The following is a 12,302-nucleotide window of genomic DNA, read 5'->3' on the forward strand; positions in this document are numbered from 1 at the left end:
GTTCCCTCCATTTTATTGTTGCTAAATGGAAATAAACACTGGAGTTTAAATGTAGACTAAATGACTGGAGTTTAAATGTAGATATAGTGAATAACATGCTGATGGGAGTGTATGGGTTACAGTACATCCTGTATGAGTCTACATATGAATGTGCATTACAGAATGCCACTGTCACATTTACTACCAGTTTAGTGAAAGTGTTTCAGGATATCGCCCAATGGTGTCATCAAAGGCCGCATGCCATGGAACCTGTTCTACAACTTGACGCGTATTCTGCTTTAAGTCCCTAGAATATCTCTTGTAGTTTGACGTCCTCTCTTCTCCTCAGACTCTCACACTCTCTGTTTCTGTACTCATTTTCTGTCTCTTTTAGAGTTAGATTGTAATCTAGCAGTGCAGATTAGTGTAGAAGTCTCCATTGTTAACAGCAACCGTGGCATCCACCTTTTTCAAAAGCTCACACACTTGAGTTTGATCGCTTGTTTTCATGTTGTTGTCAAATCTATCCCTGAATGTCCTCAAAATTTGCTGAAGGTCCTCACCAGCTTCCTCCAAACATTTGTCAAAGCTCCCTCTAACCCTGTTTCCATGTGTGAAGAGGATCATGGTGTATTTCTCTGCATCTCTCCCAAATATCTCTCCAGCCTTTTTCACTGCACTTCTCTCCTCCTCAGTGAAAGGGCCCATTTGCACCACAACTATGATGGCCCTGGGGACCAGGGGCTGACATGTTGACACATTTAGCAATCTCCCTCTTCACCGTCTCCTGAGGAATCAAACAAGCCAAAGCAGTTCTTCCAAGGATGGTGTTGGCACAGGAGCTCTTCCCAGTACTAATCTTCACCACCAGCACAATTCTGGCCTCTTTCACTGTAAAATGGTTTGTAGGTCTACAGGGTGGATTGGGGGGGGCTTGGGTAAAATGCTAATGTTTATATTATGTATTCGTGGTATTACCTTGAAACTTGAAAAAAACTAAAAAGCATGCACAAATCATGTAACTAGTACTACATGTAACTAAATGCATCTTATTTAAAATTATACTGAACAGGCGGAACCATGATCAATCTTTATAAACAAATATGCATCCACTGAACACTTTATTAGGAACACCTGTACACCTTCTCATGGTGGAGGTGGTGTAATGGTGTGGGGAATGTTTTCTCGGCACACTTTGGGCCCGTTAATACCAATCAATCATCGCTTGAATGCCACAGCCTATTTGAGTATTGTTGCTGACCGTGTGCATCCCTTTATGGCCATAATTTACCCATCTTCTAACTGGCTACTTCCAGCATGATAATGCACCATGTCACAAAGCAAAAGTGGTTTCATGAACATGACAATAAGTTCAGTGTTCTTCAGTGGCCTTCCCAGTCACTGGATCTGAATCCAATAGAACACCTTTGGGATGTGGTAGAACGGGAGATTCACAGCTTGAAAGTGCACCTGAATCTGCAGGAATTGTGTGATACAATCATTTCATCATGGACCAGAATATCAAAGGAATGTTTCCAACATCTTGTGGAATCAATGCCACGAAGAATTGAGGCTGTTTTGAGAGCAAAGGGAGGCCCCACCCAGTATTAGTATCGTGTTCCTAATAAAGTGTTCCGTGAGTGTTTATGCTGTATAGTTTCAATCAAACTATACAACATATACACTCAAATCAAATGCTTTTAACATGATTTGTGCATGCTTTTTAGTTTTTTTTTTTCAAGTTTCTCTCTGTGGCTCAGTTGGTAGAGCATGGCACTAACAATGCTTAGGTTGGGAGTTGAATTCCTGCTGGGACCATATATACTGAAAAATGTATTCAATCACTGCAATATAAGTTGCTTTGGATAAAAGTGTCAGCTAAATGGCATACATTAACAATCAATGCTGCACCTTCCCTACCAACACTTGGGGCTGCAGTGCCAGTATTGTACCTGCAGTAGGCCTACCACTGCTGATAGAGCAGCTGATCTAAAATAGAGGCCTAGACATTGGTGACATAGATTGATACATTCTTTTCTGACTTCAGTAATCCTAAATAATAATACTCCACTCTTGTGAAAAATCAGTCAGGCAACTTCAATTTTGCTATATCAATACCTAGCCTAGTCCTGATTTCCCCTGGCCAGTTGATCTGAGCCTGTTTGGAATGTAATGGATTGTTTGGAAACTGTAATGGATTTTCTAGTAGGAGGATTATTCATGCTGCTACGCCTTCGTGGTCGTCCCTATTCTGATTTTAAATTGAAAGAACAGAGATATTGGGATGAATTAGCCTTTCTAACTATAATTGTTTGATTGAGATGAGGTGGTCTCAGGGGGCTAATACACCACAATCAATGGGTTTAGATATGAGATCAAAATCAATAATTGTTGTTCAAGGTTCCTGACAAAATAAACAAAGTAAATAAAAAATACACATTTGAATAATTGTTTATAAAATAACAATCGTATAATATCGTTTGCAGGCCCTATAGCCTATACCAGTACCGAACTGGCCATCTGGAGCACCGGGAGAATTCCTGGTGGGCTGGTTGATCTGTTGGCTGCGGGGCCGGTGGATGGTCAGTGGATCTGTGGGCTGCGGGGGCCATTTTGAGCCAGCGGGAAATAGACATGAAAAGATATGACATGTATTTTGTCATGACAAGAAGTCCAGCAGAATAATATGTATATTTATTTGAGCATTTAGCACTCATAATAAATATTTCAGTCAGAAAGGCTGCCTAATAAGAATGGACCCAACTCACAACTCACAGGGGTTAAGGTTCTGTACAGTATGTCTTGTTTATTGGTCTTACTGTACACATACTAAGACAACATTTAGGGGGAAAATTTAGGGGGAAAATTGCTGGTGATTACCAACAATCCGCCATTGAATAAGAATTTAATTTCTAACTCTATGGTATCTGCCATATATACTTTCTAATAGTCATCATGTGGGAAAAATTGGTTTAAGAATGTTTACAATATCATATTCTGGACGTATTCCTCCAACCCACTTTGTGATTGAATAAATAATAATTTGTTTGTTTTCTGCTCAATACTATTTTACTACTTTGTTCTATATCTATTATCTTGCAGATCCATTCTAATCATGATTTTATGTGCATTTTATGTCAATTTTTTAATCTTGTTTACACAGTATTGATGTTGATGTTGTTGATGTTGATGATGTTATAATCTGTTGTGTCAGTGAAATCCTGTGAAATACTCATTAATAAAGTTATAAGAACTTTGGTTTGGATTATTTATAAACATTTTGAACAATTCTTTGTGTGGGGATAGGGCTATTTGGATATGAAAGAATCTCACACACACATTAACATGGAAGACTCTGTAGGCGTAAATGTAGCCCCCTTTTGTGAGCTAGTATTGTTTTTATATTTTAATTTGGATGATGTATGTCAACGACAGGTTTTGAACCCTTGTCTCCCATGTGGAAGACACAAGCATCGATCATAAGGCTAAGATGACGTCCTCAAGGTCCTAGGGCGACGCTTGAGTTTACATGTCTGCGTGTGTGTTTTGTTCAGCAGGCCTACACACAGGTTGGCTGTTAAATACAGCCCTCTGATTGGCCATGCATTGAAGGTATACAGTGGAGTATTCACAACTATACAACAATACATTTAACCATGTATTTATCGCTATACAAGCTTATATTTTGGGTTCTGATGGGGTAAGACAGTTGAACTAAGATCATGAGACATTTATGAGTTATATTCTTCAAGAATCAATGGTTATATCACAAATTTGAAAGTAAACAATGTATGCACCAATCCCAGATTGCCCGTCTAAGCCTTTTAGCACATTTCCTTAAACACAAGTCACACTCCAAAACCAATTAACAAACTCTCTAATGTCTTGCCAAACTCAATTGGAGGCAGCAGGGAGATTGAGCCTTGACAAATGCAGCAGAGGGTAGCAGGCTGGCCAAAACAATGTAGTGACTTCCAGTCAGTCCTTAATGGCTTGTTTTCTTCTCAGATGTAGATGGTAAATGTGTGCAGCAACCACTTTGATTCGAACAAATTAGGGGATCCATCAATGATGATTGGCTGGCTAATGGAGGGGAAGAATGGTGGGCTTTTTTCATTTGGCCACCACAGCATACTGTCTTTCTCTCCCTCTTTCTTGATCCATCTGTACACACCCTTTTCATTTCTGAGAGCAGGAGGAAAAAAAGGGGAATTAATGGCCCAGATCCACTCAGAATATATGTGAAATTACCACAAGATACAGTAAACTAATATGTGGTAAGGTGTGTAAACTTCTCAATGAAGAATAAAGTGAATTGCATTGTATTTTAAGTGATTCTTTTACAAACAAATGTGTCCCTTTGAGAATAGATTATGGCAACAATTGATTCACCGCAATGTTTCAAACAAATCTGTCCATAATGGATTCCCGGTACTCATACAATATTGAATGTCAATAAACAGCAGTAGAGAGAGAGTGTGACAGGCTTTATTTTCTCCATCAGTTCTGGATAATGGTTATTAACGTGCCAGTTGAATAATATACAGTGTATTTGCAGTACTGTATCATCCATAGTTTTCACATATCCAAACTTGGACATAAAATGATGGTTCAACATAATGGTCTTGGCAAGGAATGGAGTAGTTTCATTGTGATATTATGGATAATATATTATGAAAGAAAGATCTGCATTATGAAGTCATATTTCCGTCAGTCTATCCAGGGGGACTATAGTACATGGCTGACTGGAGAAGGTTGATATACCAGAAAACCTCAGACAGCATTCATGTATAAACATGATCACTTAAAACTTAAATAACAATAATGTTCTTTGAAAGGACACTGTACTGGCAAGAGTTTGAACACACAGACTTAAATGCCTGTAATCAGAATGCAAGTGCAAAGCACAATGTTTATAGATGTTGTACAATTCCAACTTTGTTAGCCATACAGATTCTCAATTATTGTTACAACTAAGAGGTACAAAAATTAGAACTGTTGACTCAAAGTCCACGTGTCCTCTGAGCAAAAGTCTTTCTCTTGAAGCTGTCATCATGCGTATGTGTGAGAGAGAGAGAGGGAGAGGGTGGGGACAAGATAATGAGTATCTGTTTCAGTGTGTGTGAGTCACTCATTTCACACAAGTATTTCCAGGGTCTAAAGTGAGGCATGATTCATGGTGGGTGAGTCACTAGGCTGTCGACGAGGACAAGCGCTCTCCTCTTCTTCCCACTCTGTCTCTGGGAATGATGCGCAGCTCCGAGCCGTGCTTCAAGAACACGTTCCCTGGAAAACAGACGAACAACACTTCTGTCACCTTCAACCATCACCTTACCAACAGAGGCCTCATCCTGACTGAGAACAGCTGATGGTACCATTGCAGCTTATGCTTTTGTGCCATTTATTCAAGGATTTTCCCTGGCGTTTTGTAGGCTCCATGAACTCACATTACAGACAGACACGATGGATCACAGACAAACAGAGAGATGGAGCCATTGACAGTAGGCCTAACTAATCAAACACTTCTACTGTATTGCAGAAAGCAGAGATTAGTGTACAAGTAGTGACAGGTTATAATTAGGGCTGTTCAAAAAAATCGATACAGGTGAGTATCGGGATAATATATTTCTGTAATAAACAGCAGTAGAGCTGTTAATACTGTATCGATTATCCAGCCCTAGCATCGTGATCAGTTTTTTGTACTTCTTTTTCTTTAATAAATGTTGTGGCACGCACTACACATTAAGTTCAATTTTCAATGAAATATTCAGTACACATAAAATATGTATTGTATCGCAATAGTATCTTATCGTGACCCATGTATCGTGATGCGTGTCATAGTGATCGTGAGGTCGTAGCCGATATAGAGCCCTAATTATTATTCTATAAGTAATAATTATCCTCTACCATAAAATGAATTAACCCCCCCCCCCCATACAGAGATCAATTAGCTCAATTATATGGTGGGGAATGCATGGTGATTATACTGGGCACAGGGAAGGCATGGCATTTCTACTATAAAGTATGAGACTTAGTTCAATAGCCTGCTTCCTTAAATCGGGGGAATGGAACTGACAAAGGAAGAAAGAGAGGCAATTTCCTCTGGTGTCTGAAGCTATAGGCTATTATTAGAAACACAGCATGATCCTAACAGACTCAAAGAGCCATCCACAATGCACACCACTTGCTCCTCTATTACAGTGTATAAGACCCTATAAGCAGTATCTGTCCTGGGGTCAAAGAGAGATTAATCTGCTTTTTGTACTTCTCGATGCAGGAGACACACTCATCTTTCTTCTAACCAAATACCGATTATACAAGGAAGGGTTCTTTAAGATACATGATGAGTTCATGCACCTCAGGGGACCTAGAGTGAGATTGATGGTGGAAAACATATAACAGAATAGATAGAGCAGCCTTTAATGTACAGTAGGCCTACTAGGAAGTGTACAGATAATACTGTGTTTGTACTGCAAGGGCTGTTTATTAACTTGAGCCTTTGGAGAACTTTAGAAACATTATAAAATCTCAAAAAAAAATATTTATCCTCTATCTTGACTGTATCAAAATGCAAACAAAAGTCATAAGAATTCAGATTAAAAAGGATTAGCATAGGGTCCAGGCAGACTCTAATGAAAGAATCCATGTATACCAGTCTGAATAGGCTCTGAAGGCACTTCTTCTTAGCATAATGGAACTTGTGTGTATGCCTCAGTACAATTAATGAGTTTTATATCAATATCAACCACATTTCCATGCAAAGCTATAATAAGCTAAATATCAGATCCGTCCAAAGACTGTTTGTGAACACAATGCCATTTCCAGACAATGGTATCAACCACAGTCCACAGGTTTGTTTCTCTGTGATAGCAAAGGCGAGCGTGTCATCGGTGTGGAGGATGATGACACTCACCTGCTGTCTGCGCAGGGTTGATTCCTATACCATCTGTGGAAGGAGGAAACAACAAATGGTAGTAAATCAAAACATTCAAACATAATCATGAAAACAGCAGTTTAGAGAGGGAGCTAATCAGTCAGTCACACACTGTACAGTACGTTCACAGGGCAACACTGGCACACTGGACACTAAAACAACAACAGGTACAGTTACAGACACAATGCACAATAAAACAGATACAGAGATGAATGTCAGTATTGAGACCACTCGGGTGTTATAACATATATACATCTAACACAATTTCGAGTGTGTGTAGCAGAAAGACAGTATTTCCTGAGGGGAAAAAAGGCAGGCAGTTCAGCTGTCAACTCACCATTTGTGATGATGGCACTGGTCGCTGCTGGCACTTTGAACTACGGGAGGAAAGAAAACAGGAGGGAACGTTTACACTTCAACCACCACATCTTAAACAGAGATACAGGATGTGAATTGAAACCATGACTATGAACATAGAGATTCTGCATATCACAATATGCAGAAAATCACACTGTTGCACAATAGCCTACTATCTAGATACTCGTTACTGTATAGAATCTAAATTGTGCAAGACATATCTATGCCTTTTCATTTGTTCTGCCTCAGAGAGTGAAAGCTACAGAGATGGCTATACAGTAGCACATCAGGAGATTTCCTTTTCATCTCAACGGAACTAATCTGGTAGAATAAAGGTGAAATAAAAAGACAGCAGGAGAACATTGCACAGCAGGTAGACTGGGGGATGTGACTGTCACCCACTGTACAGCCAGCATTCTCTACGCTGATGGCTTTGGGGCATGGGCTAGACAGCTGGGGCAAGTGAGAGCCAGGTGAGAGGGAGAGAGGGGGTGGTGGATATAGCCTAGGTGTTGGGCTGTGGGGGACAGGTGTGGAACACAGGAAGACATGTGTTGGTGGGCTAAAAGTATAAATTAAATATCAACACCCACACCACCACATTGCCCCTCTTAGAGATGCTGGGAATAAAAGAAAAACACTACTAAGCCATCACTGATGAAAACAACTGCTCTGACTCAGATTTCCTCTTTTGCATTCTGTATAAAAGGCACTTAATATGTTTTTCATTTTACAGAGTGGGGGCGGCTTAACAGCAGTGTGTGTCTGTGTTTGTGGTGTTCTAATGACTTTTTAAAACGTTTTCTCCTGTTTGCTTTTTAGTTGTGTGCGCGCACACACACGCAAGATACAACAGGGAGCAAAAGAGCCAGAGGGAAAGACACTGATGCTTCAGTTTCAGAGAGAGAAGAAAAGTGCGTTGTCAAGCAAAGTTCCCTCAACATTAAAAAACAAAGAGACAGCTTTGAGTGAGGGAGAGGGAGCACAGGAGAGATAGAGAAAGAGGGAGAGAATGGGAACTTGGAGCAGAAGGGAGCCACTATTCTGTCGCCAGAGAGATAAGGCTGGCAAAATGATTACATAGCGGCACAGGCAGTAGAATTAAAGATGAGCAGGAGAATGAAAGAAGTTGCATTGCATAGCTGGGGCTTGAGAAGTGGTTGAGGAATAGGGTGGGTAAATTCATTTGAATTACTGCTACTCTGCATAGATTACCATTACTAAAACAGGTTACACTTATAAATCAAAAAATATCTACAGGGGAAAGGAAATGGCTGGGCAGGATAGTGGAGTTATATGCTTAATATTTTCATATTATTTATCAGAACCAGCACAAAAACTGGACGTTTCGGCCATGTACTATAGTCCCCCGTTTCGACTTTTTTAAGGGTGTGCTTTTAAATTGACTCTTTTGGGGATCAGCATCGCAAACATTTACTTGGAACAAGCCATTACAATCTTGGCTGCAACGATTTTTTGTTTGTTTGAATGTTACACTTATAAATCAAAATCTTAAAATGGATGTGATCCATTGTTCAGAGCAGCCTTCTGCAAAACGATCTAAAGGTGAATTAGGATTTGGCCCAAACAGAGAGAAGAAAAGAAACTCACCTCTTCTGCTGCAAACTTCAACACTGCTGTGAACGGTGTGCTCTCTGGGACACTTAATCTGAAACACAAATAACAAATAATTAGGACATCTTAACTATTATATCCATCTTACTCCTCTCTTCCTTTCCCCCTCTCTATCTCCACCTGATTTCCCTTCGCTAAATCACCCCAACCTTCTATTCCTCTCTCCATGGTCTACAGTACCTGTCCATCACAAAGCCTAATTACTTATGTCATCATGAATGCTGCTACTTTGCTGTTGATGTGTTTTCTGTACTGAGCTGTTCAAATACATGCTATGGGACTGTACCTGATGAAACTCAAAGTGTTCAAATTACATGGCACTGGCAAAATACATTGTTGGGCCTGGACCTGTACTGGACCTGTACTGGACCTGTACTGTGAGTTCTTCGGAAATTGGCTAAATAAGCAATACTAACTCGTTTATATTGTGTGCAAAAGCACATTGCAGCATATTTCAATGAATGACATGACAGCTGTGTTGTGGCAAGTAAAGTGAACATGGTCCAAACAAACAATATAACTAGCCATCTCTGGCAGTCACGATAAAGCATTTACAGGCAAAAATAATGCGATAATAATAATACGACACGATTTCATGTCGCCTGAATTATAGCTAAATGCATCTGAATGAATTAATGCTTATGCTGATCTGTCACTTACACTTTGTAGGGTAGCCGGGGATCCGACGTCAATGTGATTTTAAACGTGACTTTGGACCTGTTATAGGAGACAGACACACCGTCACTAGGTTTCGCTGAACACACATTACGTTTATAATATAGAAAAGAAGAAGGCATAAACTTACATCTTTTAGATGATAGTGATTTCGTCTGCACACTGTTTACACAAACCCGGAAGTCAGAAGGACCCAAAGTAACACGTCATCTATCAGCTTAAGTTTTTGTGGCATTACTGAATAACTTCAGTGTTTTGTGCACCGTTACTATTGGTTTCGCTCTCCAGACATTTAATATTTAGCATAGCCTTGAAATAGATATATAACAGACAGTGTTTCCGCTATTTAGAGATAGGCATTCTCGACAATTGCCTACCAGTTTACCGTAATGCACGGCTGCATGTGCATCATTATTTGTACATCTTTCAAGCACTGCAAAGCAAGTCTGACTCCTTATTGCTTTATGAACAATTGGTATCCATGGGATGTGCAAGATTCAGATACAGTAACTTGATTAATCTAATAAAAATACGCATATTCTGTTGTTCAGATGTCAGTATGTGTGATTTTTGTTTAAACTATGCGAGATACTGATCATGTTATTGATTAATATCACCAATAGTCTCTCCATTGAGCTCCAAATGTGCTGAGGTTTTGTCTTTGGAACTGATTCATGTTGGAGCAACACATTATCATGTAATAAGCATTTATTGACTTACAACCTATTCACAACTGTGAGGCAATAGTTGTTACAGAATATGTATAACCTGTTGAATGTTCACAAAGCTCCATCATGTATTTCCATGCTATATTTGTATTTGCTCAAGACGATTCAGTTGATGCTTGATAGCGTCAGCTCTGTCTTACACACACACAGATATAAGTATCTAAGTGCATACTCACGCACGCATGCACACACGTACACACACGCACGCACGCACACACACACACACACACACACACACACACACACACACACACACACACACACACACACACACACACACACACACACACACACACACACATAGACCTTAATTGAGATGTACAGTTCTTTAATTATATACTGGAAAATATGTGCAAAATGTCCATAGTCATAACATAATCAAAAAGAGTTACGTGAATTATGACTTGCGTCTAGCGACTTGCAACATAGTTAATGCAGTATTAGGCATTAACTTCGACTGGTTACGTTTAGGCATTAACTCCGACTGGTTAAGGTTAAGCATTAACTTCGACTGGTTAAGTTGGCAACAATTAACACCAAATCCACCAACCCGCCACCTCCTTATGCAACGTTCTGCCTTCCGTATTTACCTACCAGTATAGCTAGATAATACGACCACACAGAACGTAATCATTTGGAGACTGGGTCGATGATAACACAGGGAGTTCATGTACTTGAAAAGTGACGGCCACATACTGAGCTGACCAGAGCTACACAGACTCGCCTATTAAAGTTCACATGGTTAGATGTGTGTCTATTTGACAACCAGCCATGCCACAAACCCGCCTCCCAGTTTCCACTCTGGGTTCAGTTTGGATTCTGTCCAGTCACAGCCCCAGGTATCCAAAGGAGACACTTGTTCATACAGTACAGAGTAGTTTAAATGTTCTTTGTCATTCTGTTAAGATAGATAAGATAAGAAAACTGTCTATTAAATTTTCATAAAATGTATTTTCTCCTTTGGCACACTGCCACAAGAAGTAAGTATTAGAAGTCTTGAGTGTGATGTATGAATTTTTAACTTTGTTTTATCAGGTAGGCTATCTTTCCAATGTTACCACTGCTTGTAGCCATTGTATATACTGTACAGTGTGTATCACATGCCTGCATCAATTTGTTTAAGAAATAAAATGTTGATCGTGAATACAAAGTCTACATTCTAGACCATGTTTCATAAAAAAAAAAAAAAAAAATACTATTTCCTCCAAGGATATTTAATCGTAAGGACTGGCCTTGGATCTAGCCTTGGAATATTTCCAACACAAAAGAGGGAGCTGGATAGTGTTTAAGAAAGTGCTTCCAGTCTGTTTTATTGAGAGATATGCTTCATATCTATTGTCAACACTTCTATATTCAGACGTCAAGAAAAACAAAACTAAGACATGCACACTTATCAGCACACTTAATAAACAGGCAAGAATACCAAGGACAAAATATAAAGGATGGATGTCTGGCATGAGGCGCTCTCATCTGAGTACTATAAATACTGCATGTGATGAATCCTTTATTGAAGCACCTAATTAGGAATACCTATGCAGCTGCACTGCCCAGATAAGCCGAACAGTGCCAGTTGACTAATCCAACCGCCCCCCCCTCCCCAACACCACATCTTCTATCCCTCTGAATCTATTTATCATGGACAACCTGGGATTTGATTTGCATGTCTGTCATCTGATTGAAGAACAGTTTGCCTGTTGTCTGACTGAAGGACTGTGAGTGTTTGTGTGTGAGTCTGTCACGATGGCTTTTCCCTATTCAATAGTGGATGTTTATGAACAGCTTATAATGTGAGAAGCAGGAGGCATGTTGAGATTTGATCCGTTTTGTTCGGTTTGTATCACTGCTGTGTAAGGTTCAAGATAACTTCAGTGTGAGATAAAGAACAAACATGTACTGTATGTACAACACTAGTCGTATTACCACATGTCTACTGTAGCATGAAAATACATGAAAACCTGTATAGTTGCAGTTTGAGTTTCTTTTGATCATAATCT

General features: G+C 39.6%; 1 protein-coding gene across 1 annotated transcript; it reads right to left on the minus strand.

Moving 5' to 3' along the window:
* Positions 1-3,871: 3,871 nt before the first annotated feature.
* Positions 3,872-9,768, minus strand: ufm1 (ubiquitin-fold modifier 1). Its single transcript, XM_083691112.1, has 6 exons — positions 9,711-9,768; positions 9,566-9,622; positions 8,882-8,939; positions 7,251-7,290; positions 6,893-6,925; positions 3,872-5,265 (listed from the first exon to the last, which is right to left on the minus strand). Coding segments are annotated over exons 1-6 (285 nt in total). The 5' UTR covers positions 9,713-9,768; the 3' UTR covers positions 3,872-5,170.
* Positions 9,769-12,302: the final 2,534 nt, after the last annotated feature.

The sequence above is a fragment of the Argentina silus genome (assembly GCF_951799395.1).
Source record: "Argentina silus genome assembly, chromosome: 2".
Lineage (NCBI taxonomy): Eukaryota > Metazoa > Chordata > Actinopteri > Argentiniformes > Argentinidae > Argentina > Argentina silus.

What these genes read in the sequence shown, in the direction of transcription:
- ufm1 (XM_083691112.1), bottom strand. An exon ending in CCCCGGCTACCCTACAAAGT is followed by an intron (nt 8,940 to 9,565) that starts GTAAGTGACAGA and finishes TTTGTGTTTCAG; the next exon opens with ATTAAGTGTCCCAGAGAGCA. An exon ending in CAACCCTGCGCAGACAGCAG is followed by an intron (nt 5,266 to 6,892) that starts GTGAGTGTCATC and finishes TCTGTTTTCCAG; the next exon opens with GGAACGTGTTCTTGAAGCAC.